This window comes from Alosa alosa, chromosome 11 (assembly GCF_017589495.1).
Source record: "Alosa alosa isolate M-15738 ecotype Scorff River chromosome 11, AALO_Geno_1.1, whole genome shotgun sequence".
NCBI classification, from domain to species: Eukaryota; Metazoa; Chordata; class Actinopteri; order Clupeiformes; family Clupeidae; genus Alosa; species Alosa alosa.
The window spans coordinates 20468833-20487461 of NC_063199.1; the positions used below are offsets into that span (position 1 = coordinate 20468833).

An 18629-nucleotide genomic window follows, 5' to 3' on the forward strand; every position below is an offset into this window, starting at 1 on the left:
ACACACACAGAACACAGGGGTACAGCAGGTACACACTTACACAGAGACATACATACATACATGCATACACGCACACACACAGAACACAGGGGTACAGCAGGTACACACACACACACACACACACACACACACACACACACACACACGCACACACACACAGAGAACACAAGGGTACAGTAGGTACACACAGACATACATACATACACACACACACACACACACACACACACACACACACACACACACACACACACACAACACCAGGGTACAGCAGGCACACACACACACACACACACAAAGAATACAGGGGTACAGCAGGTTCTAATACCCCTGTTCTCTCTGTCTGTTTTTCTCGCTCTGTAGATGTTCTAACACTCCTGTTCCGTTTTTCTCTCTGTAGAAGACTTTGACACTCACCCCGGTGCTCACCACTAAGACGCTACCTCTCGTGCTGAAAGCTGCCACCACAACAATGCCTGCTTCTGCCACCGGCCAGTGTCCCACCGTCGCCATGGTTACTGCCATAAGCAACATGCCCAAACCTGTGGTCAACTCCGACTCCCAGGCCACACCCATCAACCTGCAGGTGGCCAGCAAATTGCCCAATCAGGGCTCAGATCCTGTCCGCATCATCTCCAAGAATGCCATTGTGGTAAGTCTGCGCTCCCCGCCGAGCTGCTCCCATCATGCTTTGCGGCACAGTCTGTCCTCAGCGCGGTTGTCCTGATGCAATGATATCTGGATGACACGTTTGTGCGTGTGGAGCAGCTCCAGCTCCTCTTCCCTCCAGTGTGAGGCTGGGGTGTGTGTGGTGGCACTAGCTTGTTAATGCCCAGCATGGTAAACATTCTCACACACACACACACACACACACACACACACACAAAACAAATTGGAGTGATGTGTGAATTGTGTGCCGGTAGCCGGCGTCCCTGGGAGGCGGGGCCGAGAATAAACAGGTGATTTCATCGCAGGTGCAGGCCGCCACCACCACTTCGGCCCAGCCAATCAAAGTTCCTCAGTTTGTCCCTCCTGCTAGAGCAACGCCGCGGCCCACCTACCTGCCTCAGGTGCGTCCTTCTAAGCCCCGCCTCCCCTCCTGGACCCTCCTGCCCCACCCATCTCTGTTTGTTTGTGCACTTGTTTATGTGTGTCTTTGTGTGTGTTGTTTTGTGTACCTGCCACTAGAGTGTGCTCATGCACTCACAAACCCATAGGCTGCTGCTTCAGGATAGAAATCCCCGTCATCTGCTCTTCCCAACAGCCCGATACTGGCATTCTTTACTGTAGTTCACTCTTAGATTAACAGCCCGATATTGCTGTTCTTTTCTGTAGTTCACTCTTAAATTAACAGCTCTATTGCTGTTCTTTTCTGTAGTTCACTCTTAAATTAACAGCTTGATATTGCTGTTCTTTTCTGTAGTTCACTCTTAAATTAACAGCTCGATACTGCTGTTCCCTACAGTAGAGTTCAGTCTGTTATATGATCACTGCAGAGTGCAGATCACTGAGCTCCTCATCTAGAAGACTTTACTCTGCTGGTGGGAGCCCCAGCCAAATGAATCCTAGACTGATCTAAAACAAATGGCAGTGAGGCTAGAGTTGGACTAGCTGCCAGATGCTACTGTTCCCGGCAGTAGAGTTTAGTGTGTAATGATCAGTTGTGAATGTTGTTTCATACAGCACTGTAATGGAGTCCATTAAGGCCTTAGCTGAGAGTGGGTTGATGCTCCTGACTATGTATCTAGTAGCTTTTGTGTCTTTATATGTGTGTGTGTTTGCGTTTTTGTATGAGTGTGTGTCTGTGTTTTTGTATCTGTGTGTGCACGTTGTTGCTGTTTGGCAAGCTTTTGTATGTCTGTGTGTGTTTGGATGTTGTAGTGCTGTTTCCTCATGGCAGGTTGCTTGCTAGCAGTCGTGTGTGTGTGTGTGTGTGTGTGTGTGTGTGTGTGTGTGTGTGTGTAAGAGAGAGAGAGAGTCCTATGATCCCCCTGTGTAGTCTGTGTGAAGATTAAGTGATATTTGTGTATGTGTGTATTAGTATAATACATCTGGGTGACTGGCTGTTTCCAAGGTCTACCCACCTATACAGGCTCAACAACACACACACACACACACACACACACACTGCAAGAAAGGCTGTTCCTCGGGGGAACTTGAGTCTTCAGTGTTGGTCGCTGCAGATGAACATGTTTAAAGATGACAGAATTGATGAACAGAATATTTTTCCTTCTTCTCACATAGTGGGTATGAACTGGTCTGTTGAAAAATGTTAAGATGCTATTTTACAAGCCCATTTGCAACCTTATAATTTGGCTAGGGAATAAAATTGCCTATTTTAGCAGTTATCTGAACTTGAATAATTAAGTAAGCAAGTGGAACATAACGTGTGGAAAGGGGCGGGGACCAGAGGGAGGATTTGGGTCAGTCTGTCTTTCAGACTCACCTGTTTGTTAGTGGTCTTACAAGTCCTAGATTTGTATATGAAGGAGGAAATAATCGTGTTTCCGGTTCATGGTAGCTTTGTGGCCAGTAGGGGTGTAAAGATTAACCGATACGTATCGGTATCCGTTTTTAACCTGTAAGATACGGCTACATCGATACGTGAAGCCCCGTATCGGAATAAAACTGAAATGAACCGGTCGTTATATCGATTTACTTGTTACAAATTGGTTCACAACCTTTTCTGCTCGCTCAGACTCATTTACGTTCCAAACAGCGCGTTCATCCCACTTCCGGTTTTGAAACTACACGTGGCACGGATTTGTGGGTAATGCAGTTCGTTTTTGGCTACATTCATTGTCCAAAGTTGTCAAAGGACCTCATTACCCATACATCTACTGCAATTTAAGCACGTGACAACTCGCACTCGGTCGTTGTCTCTCTAGAGTAGCCTTACGTTTGATGAAGGGATTTCCTTAATGTTAATAATTTGGCCCTTGCTGCTAAAACGATGCACAAATTATTAGCCAATTATTTTGTTCATATTCACCCAGACTTGTGGCATTATAGGTTTCTGCATATTAGGTCTACCGTTGGAACAAAATAAGCCCAGAGAGTTCATTGATATGTAGGCCTATTTTATTCTTGTAGGCTATATGAGAAAAGGCCAAGAGTGTCTTAAGCACGGTTTTATTTCGGTATTGTCTCACCTTAACAAGGCTACAGCTCCTTGAAAACAATCAGATATAACTATAAAATCTATAAAGTCTATAAAGTATTTTATGGTGTATTTGGCTGCTGTGTTTGACTGAAATGTAGACTATTCTTTTTTCATTTCAATACAGTATATGATACAAACCTCAGTGTAGATAATAATATAATACAGTGTAAATAATATTTTTTTTTTTGCCTAATTGACAACCATGACCATGATAATTGATAATATAAAATGAATGTGCACCTTAAGAAAATGATAAAAAATCTTTCAGAATCCTTTCCATTCTTGAACTGCATCGAATCGCATCGAATTGTACTGAATCGTTTTTTATGAACATGTATCTTTTCTTGTATCGAATCGTGTCCATGTATCTAGATGCGAATCGTATCGTCTTTTACATGAGAGATTCACACCCCTAGTGGCCAAGCACCCAACTTCTTCAACAAAGCTATTCTGTCATCTTTAAGGTTCTACTGTTATATGGTGACATGAGCTTGTCCTGAATGAATTTACACACTCAACCATGAAGTCTTTTATGAGCTTGTCCTGAATGAATTTACACACTCAACCGTGAAGTCTTCTATGAGCTTCTCCTGAATGATGGCAAAGATGAATTTCCTCTGCAGTACAACAGGAGGCAAATAGTGTGCTTTTCCCAAACAGTGAAGATGAATTTCCTCTGCAGACTTGAGTTGTTTCCTCACATATACACTACAGTGTATATGACTGAAAAGTGCCTTAACTTGCCAGGGAAGGTCCATCAGACATTACTGCAGCTTCTGTCCTCTGGTCAGCAGGATGGCATCTCTGAGGCAGCTGCTCAGTGCTTTCTGGTCCAGGGGTCAGGAGTTAGTATCCAGGTTGGCCGACACCATCTTGGAAAAATGCCACCCTATGCGTGCCGTCATGTGGACGCTAAAGTATGTTGTCAATGTGGATTGGCTGATGTGCCCATGAGCTGGCCATTTCCAAGCTGGGAGCATCAACCTATCTGCTAAGACAATATAATTTGTGGCAATCTGTCGCGAGGCACCCAATTGGTTTGTTTGTGAAAATGTAATCGGAGTTAAGCACTTATGATGGAACGCCCTTCTCAAAGTAGCTAGCCTAGCATCCGCCTAGCATCCCCTTCTAGCCTAGCATCCGCCTAGCATCTCCAGGCCTGTAGTGTATACCTAAGGTGCATCCTATCCCTACCATGCGGCCTCTCTCCTCTCTCCTCGGTCCTCCAGTTAGTGCCCCGGAAATTGTTCAAAGCTCGACGTCATCAAGGATGTCTCATTTCTCTGGTAACCAGAAGAGGTGAGAGAGAGGAGAGAAGAGAAAGGCCCAATACGCGAGGAAACACGAGAGCATCCTATGCGGAAGCATTTTCAGTCGGAATTGTGCGATCATTGATCCAAGCTCTCAAGGTGAAAAGTTCCCTCCCATGTCTATTAATTTTTGGTTTCCAACAAGTTCGTAGGGATTTATTAGTGACAATAAATTAGTAGATAGACCAAGAAAAGATCTTTATATGCTGGAATTGTCATGAACTACCATGCAAAAGATTTTTGTTCTCACGTTGTTCTCACGTTGTATTTAAATAAGAGTTCATTCATCTCTCAAGAACTGTCAAACATTACCTCATTATCAGGGTCAATAAGTGGGAATACTCCATGGTCATAGGATTGATAAGTGGGAAGAGACCATGTTCATATGATTACCTCATTATCAGGGTCGATAAGTGGGAATACTGCATGTTCATATGATTACCTCATTATCAGGGTCGATAAGTGGGAAGAGTCCACGTTCATATGATTACCTCGATGGGAGGGTCGATAAGTGGGAAGAGTCCATGTTCAATATTGTCACCTTTCTAAAATAATCATAATTTTTTTCAGGTTTTTCAGAAAGCACAAAAAAGTTAACCAAAAATGTAATGATAATACCTGGCATCCGCCTAGCATCTCTTTCTAGCCTAGCATCCGCCTAGCATCTCCAGGATTGTATAGTCCCCATGGTCTGGTGCAGGAGCTCAGCTGTGTGCTGGCCTGTCCTGTGCTGTTCCTTTAGTGGTATTATCTGTGAGTGTGTGTGGCAGACTCTTTCTCCAGCAGCATGGCAGCTGGAGTGGTTTTGCCTGTGAGCTTTGACCTCTGACCTCTAGCTGACCTGCTCTCGTCTGTGTCCCAGGTGAGGCCGAAACCTCCTGCACCCAACAATGTGCCCATCGCCCCCGCACCTGCTTCGGCCCCACCCCCACCCATGGTGGCCGCACCCCCTCAGCTGCTACAGCGGCCAATCATGCTGGCCACCAAGCTGAGCCCCTCCTCCCTGTCACAGACCACGCCCATCCACCAGGTGCGCATAGTCAACGGTCAGCCCTGCGCCACCCTCGCCAAGACCACGCCCACTGGACAGGTGACTGGCATTGTCATCAGTGCGCCTGCACCCACTCTTCAGATCAGTAGCCTACCCACAGACACAAAGGTAAGAGCAGGTATCCAGATTCAAATCATTTTCCCGATCCCACCCCATCTCTCTCTCCCACTCGCTTCCTGTAACTCTTCACTGTCCTATCCGAATAAAGGCAAAAAGGCCAATGGAAAAAAAAGAGTTGTTCACTAACTCCCTCCAGATGCATGGGTAAAAAGAGGTAAAAGGGAGCTATTGCTAACTGGAGTAACCCACTTCCAATAAATTATGCTAAGCTAGGCTAACAGTGTCAGATTGGGTTACTGCACACACAGAGAATAGAAAGGTGTGTGTATCCTCTTATCTAACTCTGGGGTAAACGGGAAATAAGCTAATTTACCAAAATGTAGGTGTTCCTTCACTTAAGATTTCCATGGTAGATGGATTTGTCCCAAGTTTACAAGTAGGAAGTTGTTGTATTGAAGCGATGTATTATATGTTTCTAGTAGGAGGTTGGGATATCTCGATCTCTGAGTTACTAGGGAACGGAACCAGGGCATCCCTCCCCATCTTCAAAAACCTCTTGAAGACCAAAACTCTTTTAAAACCACTTCCTCTCCTAACACTTCTAACATAACCTCACATGCCTAACCTGCATTTACCATGCACTTCCTCTGCCTAACCTGCACTTACCATGCACTTCTTCTTCACCCACTACTAGCATGATACCTGCCTGGCTGTCACTTAACTCATTGAATGCCGTGCTGTTTTTGGAAGCTTTGGCCCAGAGTGCCAGCAATCATTGTTGACGATTTTTGTAGAGCCACAGCGTATTCTATGTTATAGCTATGGACACATACTATGGCTTGTTTGAAAGGTGAGACTTTAAGCTCTCAGTGGGTACAAACCGTTTATTTCTACATGCCTCTGTTCGTAAGAAATCCCAAGCTAAACAGTGGATAGTTTATCAAAATCCCTGTTTTATTTCTAGAAATGGAGATGTAGCGTCTTTGATGAAATATGAAGTGTTGCCTGTAAAGTTTCCGGGAAGTAACCTAGCGAGACCTGGCGAGACTGCCACCTAGTGATAAACCCACGAAAATGGCCTGGTTTTGACCCAATGTGCATGTGTCACTGATTCAACCCAAAGCGGCAACCATCAAAGATTAAAAAAGATCAAAGAGTTTTAAGATAAAATGTCCAGATTGTGCGTTTTCATGAGTTTTCGATCGTCATATATTTAATTTCCATTCATCACAGAGTTCCCAAAATGACAAATAAGGTGTGTTAGAGTGTCTAGTTTCGTAATTAAAAAAAAAAGCTAAAAACGTAATATTACGTTTTTGGCACTCAACGCATGGGAAGTTTTGGCACTCAATGAGTTAACATCTGCACTTATCTGCACTATCAGTTTCTGGGTATCGTATAAGGTTGCAGTTAAACAGTTGTATTAATTGTTACTTATTTTGGACCGTAGCTTGATTTGGTCCATTTATAAATCATTTTGGATAAAAGCCTCAGATAAATTATAAAATGTAAATATCAGACAGTTGTCTAAAGCAGCATTAGAACTCAAACATTAGCCTCCCCATCAATGCAAAGGAAAGAGGAGTATTTTTGCTGTTTTTGCTGAGTATTTTTGACTTGTGGTGATTTGTTCTGCTTTCTAACGTGGTGCACCTCCCCAACAGACTGTTAAACTCCATGGGGGGGCTGAGCAGGTTCCAGTGACTCCGCCCTCTTCCACACCGCCACCTCTGCCTGTGGCCAAACCCAAACGCGAGGAGAACCCTCAGGTGCGACAGCCAACGCATTGCGAATAAAAAGGCATACCCAGACTAATCGTGTCCCAATAGTCACCTCCGGTGCGTCGTACATTAGCAGAGTTTCCACTGTCGAGCCAACGCAGGGCGAATAAAGGCATACCCAGACTAATCGTGTCCCAGGGCCATTAGTCACCTCCAGTGCTTCATCACTTCTCCACGGGGCGTCCTCAGAGCTTTTTTTCCTGGGTTTCCCAGTTACCATCACTAGAAACTCATTTTGACAATGAAGGGTTTTGGTTGTTGTTGCCGTTATTGCCTTAATTGGGTTACAATGTACAATTATTCCCTCGCAATTGAGATCTCCTGATTCTGCATGTGCATTTGAAAACATTGTGACGTGAAATGCTACACAATAGCTGCTTATGATTGTTTGTGAATAGGTCTAAAAATTAGGAGTCCTAAAGTTACGAGTGACACGCCCATTATTTTTAGGAGTTTCTCCTAACTTTGCCAGTTAGGAGCTACTTTTTAGCTTTAAGATTTTCCAGTTAGGAGCTACTTTTAGCCTTAAGATACTACTGTATGTAAATACAGCCCCTGATCCACATCTTCATGTTGCTTGTTAAATATATTGCTGAAGTAACTTCTAAAATACCACATTAGATAGGAGTAGAGGAGTTTTAAATCCGTATACCTTCTGGAAAATGCCTTATTTGCATGTTAGCCCAATATTCCACTGAGCAAAAAATGGCAATAGCAACTTTTACTTTTACAAAAGTTGTCCTGGCTCGACAGTCCGTTTATATATAACTTTATTTACAGACTCAAAGTCCAGATAAAAAACACACATAACATATTACATGAAGGGTACATACATACATGCATACATGCATAACGTAACCTTGGTAACAAAAAAACTTTTTATAGCCCATCAATATGTACTAACGCAGCTTATATTAATTTGCACAGATAGGAGGGATAATTACTCTCTAACTACTGCTCGTTCCTTGCCATTTCTTGCCTTTGTGTACTGCTTTTTCTTAGCGTGTTCAATACTTTTTCCCTGTGCCATTCCACTTTTTTACTCCTAACTCTACTTATGGACATTAATGTTTGGATTTTTTTATATGTGTGGATTACCTAAGTTAATACTAATGTCTGGTGAAAAGTTCATGCAAAAAATGGGAAGGGAAGTATATCTTGCCATAATGTGATCTTCACAGAGGGTAGTGTTATGAGACTGTGTGTGTGTGTGAGTGTGAGAGAATGAGAGCGTGAGCGACTATATGGGCCTTACAACACAGTTATCGCCGAGTACAGAGGTGTGTGTGTGTCCATCTGTGTGTGTCCAATGCAGAGGGAAACATACACTGAGCCTATCTGCTCTCTCCACAGAAACTTGCCTTCATGGTATCTCTGGGCCTAGTGACGCACGACCATCTGGAAGGTACTCACAGATGTCACACACACACACACACACACACACACACACACACACACACACATACATACATACATACATACATACATACATACATACACACATTCACACTTGAACTGGGACAGAAATCTGAGGTTGTGATTTTCTGCCACAGAGATACAGAGCAGGAGACAGGAGCGCAAGAGGAGAACAACGGCCAACCCTGTGTACAGCGGAGCGGTGTTTGAGCCAGAGGTACACACACACACAAACACATACACACACACACACACACTTAGCAACCCTGTGTACAGCGGAGCGGTGTTTGAGCCAGAGGCACACACACACACACACACACACACACACACACACACACACCACTAGTGGAGTAAGTCTTTTATCAGTAATGACTACCTGTTGTTGTAGCCTCCTAGTGAGTGAGTCTGTTGTGTGTAATGATTGTGTGTTGGTCTCCTGCAGAGGAAGAAGAGTGCGGTGACCTACCTGAACACGCCCCTTCACCAGGGCACCAGGAAGCGAGGTGGGTGGAACAGGGCTGGCTGAACATGCCCAGTGTTGTCCGTTTCTCTGTCTTTCTTTCTTTCTTTCTTTCTTTCTTTCTTTCTTTCTTTCTTTCTAACTCTCCCTCTCCCTCTCTCGCCGGCCTGTCTGATAACTAACCCAAAAATCCCAAACGTTCTCCGCTCTGCTTAGTCTCCTGAAAAGGCAGACACCAGCTGAACTGACCTGGTCTCCAAGTACACTATCTAAACCTATTACATACTACACTGGTCTCCAAGTACACTATCTAAACCTATTACATACTACACTGGTCTCCAAGTACACTATCTAAACCTATTACATACTACATTGGTCTCCAAGTACACTATCTAAACCTGTTTCATTCTACACTGGTCTCCAAGTACACTATCTAAACCTATTACATACTACATTGGTCTCCAAGTACACTATCTAAACCTGTTTCATTCTACACTGGTCTCCAAGTACACTATCTAAACCTATTACATACTACACTGGTCTGCAAGTGTCTAATCTAATCCTACTGCATATCACACTGACTTACTATCTAATCTTAATGCATATTTTAGTAGTCTCTAATCTATGTGCACTAACTAATTCTGCTGCATACTACGCTGGTGTGTGAGTGCACTATCTAATTCTGCTGCATACTACGCTGGTCTGTAAGTGCACTAACTCCTCTTTTCTTCCTTCGTCGTTCTTCGCCTCCCTTCCTTTAACACTAGCCAATGAGGACCCCCTGTGTAAGGTATGTGTGATGGAGGGTTCTGTGTCTCTGTGTTTTATTTTGTTTTCTCCATTTTCCCCCCTTCTTTTGTTTTTGTTTTTGTTCTCGTCTGTCTCATTTCACCAGGTCGCCCTCCCAAATACAGCAGCGCCCCGGACGTGAGCGCGCACCCCCCGCGCTCTCCCTCCGGCTGCCACCCCGCCTCCCTAGCCCCCGAGCGGCTCGACGCGGGGGGGCTCCCTCACCCCGCACACCCTCACACCCTCCCTCTGCCCTCTCCCAGTTCAGGGGATGTAAGTAGCAGCTGGAGAGACACCAGGCCAACCCCCCCAGCAGCCCCCCCCCCCCCACCCCCCTCACACACGCCCAGCGTCCACACCTCACTCACCATCCCCCAACCCCCCCCCACCCACCCCATGCTTAGCCCACACACACACACACTCTGGTGTTCTCCCAAACACACACACTCTGTCACACAAAACTCATGTGAGAGTACAAGTTCACACTTTTCTGACGTAGTCTCAAAACATAGCTACACAAACACACACACAAGCTTTCTCTGATAAACCTGCCACTCACCTCTCATCCCCATGGATCCACTCACTCATTAACTTAAGATCATCCTCTCTTGTTGGTTTTGTTTGTTGATTAAGCTGTGTGTTTGTGTTCATGGAGCCTGCAACCTTACAAAGTGAACAGTCATAACGCCCTCCCCCCAACCCCTAAGGGTGCCTTATTTAATCTCTAGCAGTTTACATCAGTTAATCCAGCCTTAACTCTTGAGACATCCAGACATGACGAGTAAAATATAAGCTGCCCTTTCTAAATGACTTTTCAGTTTAAAGGCCTTAATTTAAGTGACCCCTAAGCAAATCCCTCCCTCTTTGTCCACCCTGCCAAGCGTGATTGGCCCGGCCCGTAAGGGGGCGGGACACTGACGCGTGCATTCTTCCTGACAGGGAGACATCCATGAGGACTTCTGTGCCGTGTGCAGACGCAGCGGCCAGTTGCTCATGTGCGACACCTGCTCCCGCGTCTACCATCTGCCCTGCTTGGACCCGCCCCTCAAAAACATTCCCAAGGGCATGTGGATCTGCCCCAAATGCCAAGACCAGGTAAACAGGGAAAGGGCCTGCCTGCCCCCCATGCCCCTCGTGTCCCCCACACGGGACCACTCTCTCCCCGGGTTCCTCTCCAGATGGGTGCAGGCAGAGATATGGCTGTTCGGGGCTTTGTAAGCTTCTGTCCACACTGTTCAGCACTCTATGTCATGCCTTTTTACCCACTCAATGCTGCCATTCAGTTGCTTTGGTTGTCCATCTCCACCATTACGTGTCAGTCTGAGAGTGCTAGTTGTCCTGTTCTCTCTAAGAACTGTGCCTGGGTATCGTGTCACTCAGCTCATAACCTAACTGGTCATTCCCTCTGCAGATTCTCAAAAAAGAAGATGCCATTCCTTGGCCAGGGACTCTGGCTATTGTCCATTCCTATATTGCATACAAAGAAGGTACTAAATGCTTCAACTCTTGAGCTGGCCAAAGTATATGCTGTGTTGCTTGTTCAGACCCTTTCAAATAGGTCCTCTGTGGAGGCATGTGTTGTGTGAAAGTGATGTTTGTGTATCACAGAAGGGTGTGTGTGTGTGTGTGTGTGTGTGTGTCTTCAGCTAAAGAGGAGGAGAAACAGAAGCTGTTAAAGTGGAGCACTGAGCTGAAGCTGGAGAGAGAACAACTGGAGCAGAGAGTCAAGCAGCTCACCAACTCCATTACGGTTAGTCTCACCAACTCCATCATGGTTAGTCTTATCAATTCCCATCACGATCAGTACTCACACCAACTCTATCACAGTTATGATATGAAGTATCAGGCTAACGTAGGTGTAGCTGTACGTATCAGACTGATGCATTCTGGTTCTCTGAATTGTTTCAGAATGTGAGGTAGGCGCAGTAATGAGAAAAGGTTTGATCATTGGTTAAAAGCATTACTGCCATTAATATTTCTCATCTACAGAAGAGTAGGTGCTCTTGATCTTTTGCTTTGGATGTTTACGCATTGCTTTATAAGATGCTGACAAGAAGCGGTTCCTTCGGCTAACCATTGCTATCTTGTTTCTGATAGAAATGCATGGAGACCAAGAACACCATCCTGGCTCGGCAGAAGGAGATGCACTCCTCGCTTGAGAAGGTGAAGCACCTCATCGCCCTCATCCAGAGCTTCGAGCGCAACCAGACTCTGGAGCCTGAAACCTGCCCACCAGTCACAGAGGAATCCTTAAAGGCTCCCCAACTTGTCACAGAGGAATCACCCTTAAAGACCTCACAACTAGTCACAGAGGAATCCTCCAAGGTGGGCCCCGTGGTCAAGATGGAGGTCACCTCTGAGGTTAAGATGGAGGTCGCCTCTGAGGTTAAGATGGAGGTCACCTCAGAGGTCAAGATGGAGATCACCTCAAAAGCCACTTCAGAGGTCATTGCTGAGGTATCAAAAGGTGCCCCACTTGAACCTGCAACCAGGGAGGAGCCCAATTTTGAGGTTGAACCTGATTCTAAAGTGCAATCTGGTTCTAATGTGGGGCCCAGTGCAGAGGTAGTACCTAGTTCTGATGTGGGGTCCAGTGCTGTGGTGGAACCTAGTTCTGATGTGGGGTCCAGTGCTGTGGTGGAACCTAGTTCTGATGCGGGGTCCAGTGCTGTGGTGGAACCTAGTTCTGATGCGGGGTCCAGTTCTGTGGTGGAACCTGCGCCTGAGATAACAACCGGTGCTGAGGAAGAAGTTGGTTCAAAAGTTGAGCTAAGTCCTGATGTAGCAGCCGGGTCGGAGGTGGTGGCTGGGTCTGGATGTGGGCCCGAGGACGGTGCCGAGGCCCCAGACACCAGCAGACCAGCAGAGCCCATGGAGGTCTCAGCCAACGGAGACACAGACTCTCACAGTGAGAGCACGGGGCACAGCCACCCGTGTGCTGCCCCGCCTGAGGCGAACACAACCCTGTTGCCCAGCAACGGCACAGCAGATACGGGGGCGCAGGGGGAAGCTGCAAAGGAAGCAGACCAGGAGCAGAATGGCTCCAGTAATGGCAAAACGTCAGAAGGCTCCCAGGGGCCTGTCCAGCCTGCTCCTCACAACCAAACAGAGTCCCCTAAATAACATGCACCTACTCACCCACATCACAAAGAACTCCACTGCACCCAGGACTGGTGTGCTATGTTGCCAATCTCTCTCTATATATAAATATAAATATATATATAATGAATATATGGACACTTTTTTTTGTTCTTTCTGGTTGGACTGTATTGTAAAGCTGTGTCAGCAGCACATTTAAGAGTGGTTGGAGGCCTGGAGGATGTAGACCACAGTACCCAATGCTTGATTGGGCAAGGGCCATGCCAGTCTGTCATGCCAACCTCTCCCGAGAGGGAGGTGCTGAGTTGACCAGTCTGGAGCATCCTACCAGCGTGTGCCTGCAGCACTAGGGACTCACCTATAAACATGTGGAATTAATCCTTCAAACAGTCTTTCCTGAAGGATTTAAGAACTGGCTAGTAGGATGGCAACGTTAACTTTTCAGCCACTCCTATGGTGTTAGGGGACTGGCTGGCAGGTTAGTGAAGTTATCCTTTTGGCCACCCCTGAAGGCTTTAGGGACTGGCTAAGGCTAGTCTTCTACCCTTGCGGTGGTAGTTCCCAGACCATCCAAAGCCTGCCTGCTGCCCCCATGGCTCTGTGTTTCCTAAACCAAAAGATCTCTGTCCACAGGCAGGAAAGCATCAGTATTTAGCCTAGTGTCCAGGCAGCAGGGAACACTGGGGTCGGGAAAGTCACTCTCAACACCTCGGGTGAGCAGTCAACAGACATGACACAAGGAGAGGAAGTTGAGGGAAGGCAGAGTTTTCCCGTTAATGAGGAGCAAAGAACAGCAAAATGGGGCAACACATGGGAGACCTCAGAGAACATGTGGTAACTTAGGTTTTTTTTTTAAAAAAAAAGAAAGGAAAAAAGGAAAACAAACAATATGGTGTTGGTCCTGTGTAGTGAAAATGTGTTGTGTGTGAATTGGTGTGTCAGTCCTGAGCGCTAAATGTGAACAGTTGCAAGCTTTGCAGTGTCAATCTGTCAAAATATGACACCTTGTCCATTTCTGGGGAGTATTTCTTTTTTACATAGAGGTGGAAAAATATGCAGGTCTTCCTAGTCTTCAGAAATACAAGTGCTTTTTTTTCTGTTAGATAAGTCATTTATTTTGAAAGGTGTTGACTGGTATAGTTTCTGCAGGCTGGTCTACTGGAGGCCTCGAGATCAGGCCTCAGAAGAAGGCTTCTGCTGGTTTCTGAACTGCCAAATATTTTTGTATCCGAGTGTAAAAGGGACATGTTCTTTTCTAAGGACCAGGTCAGTCAATAGGAATCCCCATTTAAATGCGTGTGAATGTTGCACTGTCATTGCTAACAACAAATGTGCTTTCCAAATTTCTGTCTTATTTGATGGAAATTTTGATGGTACAAGAAGGGGGGCAAATATTGCAACAATCTTTGAAACTAAAGCACAAGCTTGTCCGAAAAAAAAATAGTTGTTGAGAGGGAGATCTCAGACACACTTGAACATTTTCTTTGTAATGGCTTTTGCTTCAAGTGTGTATGTGTCTGAGTGGACCTGTTTGTCATTTTTGTAACTTGTTCTGAGCTTGCCAAGATATCCTCCATGCCCTTAAAGAGGTGAGGGGCCTTGTCCCGACATTAGTCCCTGGATGCAGAAAATACACCTGGCAATAGCCCACATGCAGAAAATACTCCTGACTCTAGTCCCATGTGCAGAAAATACTCCTGACCTTAGTCCCATGTGCAGAAAAAATGACGGATGTTTGTGCTGACATTAATTCACAATGCAGAACATATTCCCAATGGTGATGCTGACATTAGTCCACCATACAGGAAATAGTCCTGATGTTGGCCCTGATTTAGTCCCCTATGCAGAAAATCCTCCGTACTTTAGTCCTGACTACTGCAGTGTGTGGAGAGTGCACCTGACATTAGTCTGCTCCTGATGCTAGTCCTGACGTTATGTCTCATGTTAGTCTGCTCACAGCGCTAGTCCTGGCGTTATTCTGCTCCTGACACTAGTCCTGACATCGGTCTGCTCCTGACGCTAGTCCTGACATCAGTCTGCCCCTGATGCTAGTCCTGACGTTTGACCTAGTTAAGTGTGCAGAGAACAGACCTGCTCTGCTCTGTAGTATGAGTTTATGAACCCTCCCCTCTCCTGCCCCCACAACTGATCTCTGAAGAAGATTTCCCCACAGCATGATGTCATGTCAACATTAGTCATGAATTGCTAGAAATAGATTGATAAATATCAGACTTTGAGGCCCTTGGTCTGGGATTGGCTGATCCTTTTATTACAAAATTTGGACATCTCAAGATGGCTGATGATTCTCCCCAAGCACTTAAACTCAACAACATCCCTATCTAGTAGTTGTGCCAGAAGTAGGTAATTTTTGTCAGCATCCTGATTTGACAACTTGTGGATTTATTTTTGTCACTGCACAGCTGATGATGTGTATCATGTTTACATTAATTCATGACCAATTAACATATCTAAAAAGAAAATATTTGATCAAGAGAGAAGTAGGGACCCAATGATGGCCAACAGTGGTCTCAAAATACTATTTGAAACAGGTTCTTAATTGCACAATTAAAAGCATTGCTAAGAGATGAAACCAATTAAAATTTAGATATTTGTCAAGTCTGTGTGGTAGGACCATTGGTTTAGTTATCTGGTCAGACCCTTTGACTGGAGAGTTGTGCTGTTAGTGGTCGTTAGTGTTGAGTGTGTGATGGCAGGTGACTGAGTGGCTGCACACCTGCAAGTTCATTACTGTGAAATTACATATCTTCATCTCAAACACACGTTGGCCTGATACAAGGCTCTCTCATGTCCAATCAAGTGTTCTGTTGGCCCACTCTGCCCTTCTGAACCCTCACGTTCTAACCAGGAGGAACCCTCATGTTCTCACTTGGAAAAACTTATTCAATGTTTAGGTACCCAGAGTGCCTTTCCTCGCTCCCTTGTTTTTTCCAGCTGCACTGTGACCGTCATCACTGCTTCTCTTAACAGCTCTGACACCCGGCATCCCCTGAAACCGTCAGTCAGTGGAGTGGAGACCTTAAAGCACAACAGCAGGTTCACACATCAGTGTGTGGACAAGCAATGGACGCTTTCATTAGGAGTTCTACAGTGGAGGTGTAGTTGTATTGTTAGGGGTTTGGTTTGAGTTCATTGAAACTGCCTTAAGTTGTTTTTATCCATGGTGAGATATTGTCCAAACTTTACACAACTGAGATGGCTTAAGAGTCTTAACCTGTGGCTAGTGTGAAGGTGAATGTGACAGAGGTGCTTAACTTAAGCCACCATCTCTCCAATTTGCAAGATCAAAACTCAAGTGTGAACATTTTTGAAAGTGGAAACCACTATTTCATGTAGATATTTACCTTCATTTTACGCACTTTTTATACCCCAGGTATTTTAATTTGTCTCCCTTGGAAGCGTTGCCCATCCGTGATGTAGACTTAAATCAGGAAGTTTGATTCCATCTCATCCTCAGGACCCTAGAGCTGAGACCCCAACCCTCCACACCCGCAGTCTGTGGAGTCTCTGTGGTTCGGAACATATCAGTGCTCCTGCATCAGCCTTCATCTCCACGCTCTTTACTTGCACATTCTTTTGGAGTGACTTTGATTTGGAATCAGGTGAACTAAGTTCAGGCTTGGAAGGATCAAATGAGACTGCTTATTGATTGGATAAACCTGTTCTACCTGGGACATCATCTGTCCAATCAGGAACTCTGAGAGCATGCCTTTTTATGCAAGTGTTTTATAGAATTGTTTTCCGGTTTCTTTGTTTTGGATATGCATTTTACTTTGTGTTTGTAAAGCTTTATGCAAAATTGTCATTTTATTTTTTTTCTGTACACATTCTGGCAGTGTAATGCCAATTCTTAAATGTTGACAACAGACTTGCAACTCCCCCAGAGCATTATGAATTTTAAAATGAACAAATGAAACTTCAGACATTGCATCTGTTTAACCACAAGGGTGGGAAGTGTGACCCCAGTCCCTGACGCTCCTGCAGAGCTGCGCTGGACTAGCCTGAAAGCCAGAGACTGTGGGTGGAGGTAGCCGGTCCCTGACTCTGAGGGGAGGCTACCTTGGCTGATGCTTCGAGCTGAATGCTGATGTAAATGTGCTGGGGGCCAGTTGGGTGGGGGTTCTTGAGTACGGTGTTGTTGAGTGCATTTGTTGTGTTTTTTAAAATTTTAAAAAGAAAAACAGCCACGCATTCCATTTAACATTGAATTTGTCATGACTCCAGTATACCCAAAGAGATCGCTAATGTGCATTTCTTTATATTTTAATTTTATTTTTTTGCTATTTTTTGCCCTTTTTAAAAAAAAATAATTTTAAATACATATCAATTGACTTCCTGAGGCACTGTCAATTGTATGCTTGTCTTTTCCAGCCCTTGTCTGGTGAAAAGTGAAGGGTTCACCTCAGTTGGGGCAGGCAGGAGTGCTGGGGCTGGGGGTGGGGGTGGGGTGCATCCCTGGAGCTGTTGTAGTTTCCTGGGTATTTCCTCTCCGGCGTGCTGGTATGGGCAGCCCGTCCCCTAGCCAGTGCATTACATGTCTTTATTTCTTTTTTAAAATGGCATATCGAACTACATTCCACATCCTCTGTTTTTACTTCCATGTATGTCATTCTTGTGGCCTTCTGGTATTCTTGATGCATTTCATCTGATATTGTTGTAATACTGTTGACGTCCCCACTGTTGTCCACCTGAGAGCGTGTGTTACCTCGTCTGCAGTTCACACAATTGACTTTTCATGTAAAGTGTGCAAAAAAAGAAAAAAAAAATTCTGAAAACTTCCACTTTGTTTCCACACAGATGGGGATGCATAGTAGCGATATGAATTACAAAACATGGCTCACCTGGTGTGCTGAACTACGTGTACATTGTTTATTACACAATCTGAATATTTGTAAAATTGTTTGTATTTTTTCATGATGATTTTAAAGAGATAAGAAGTGTGATTATTTTTTGACTTGTTTCTGTTACAGATCTTCTTGTTTTTGTTTTGCGTTGGCCTGACATTGTGAGTGAACCGCTGGGTTTCTTACCTCTCCTGTTTTGAGCCTTCTCTGTGATAAGTTATTTGTATGCAGTATTTAGAAGATACTGTAGGGAACGTGGGAAGAAGTTGATATTAGGAGCATTTGATCAATTTGTATTTATTTATTTTATCATTTTGTTAATAAATTGTTAAAATGAAGCCTGTTTGTTTTTGTTGTAATTTTTTGGGCCTGCTGCGTTTCTCTTAGAACTCATTTAGAACACTTCCATAAACATATGGAACACTATTCTCTTAGAACACATATAGAACACTCATATTGTAGTCTGAGACCACATCTGTGTAGGTAGTCTGCAGAACTAACCCTCCATAAAGGAGTTTAATTGTCCTCTACATTTCCTGCTTACGCAAAAGCATTCGGTCACCTGGATTTGCCCACTTTTTCTACCACAGCGAGACATGTCGGTTTCTAAAGTTATGAGTTTAAAAAGAGCGTCTTTC

General features: G+C 44.8%; 1 protein-coding gene across 11 annotated transcripts in view; it reads left to right on the forward strand.

Annotated features, from left to right (window-relative positions):
- The window catches only part of phf21ab (PHD finger protein 21Ab), a 29815-nt gene extending 12237 nt beyond the window's left edge, over positions 1–17578 (forward strand). For 7 of the 11 annotated variants that reach the window (XM_048256766.1, XM_048256767.1, XM_048256770.1 and 4 more), the window contains 12 exons: positions 401–652; positions 975–1070; positions 5336–5632; positions 7249–7353; positions 8719–8770; positions 8919–8998; positions 9224–9284; positions 10137–10303; positions 10970–11125; positions 11442–11517; positions 11677–11780; positions 12128–17578. In XM_048256766.1, coding sequence (XP_048112723.1) covers positions 401–652; positions 975–1070; positions 5336–5632; positions 7249–7353; positions 8719–8770; positions 8919–8998; positions 9224–9284; positions 10137–10303; positions 10970–11125; positions 11442–11517; positions 11677–11780; positions 12128–13153 — 2472 coding nt within the window. In that variant the 3' untranslated portion in view covers positions 13154–17578. Of the gene's footprint in view, positions 1–400; positions 653–974; positions 1071–5335; positions 5633–7248; positions 7354–8718; positions 8771–8918; positions 8999–9223; positions 9285–10008; positions 10032–10136; positions 10304–10969; positions 11126–11441; positions 11518–11676; positions 11781–12127 lie in introns of all 11 variants that reach the window. The other 4 variants (XM_048256774.1, XM_048256773.1, XM_048256772.1 and 1 more) reach the window with 4 other exon arrangements.
- The last annotated feature ends 1051 nt before the right edge of the window (positions 17579–18629 follow it).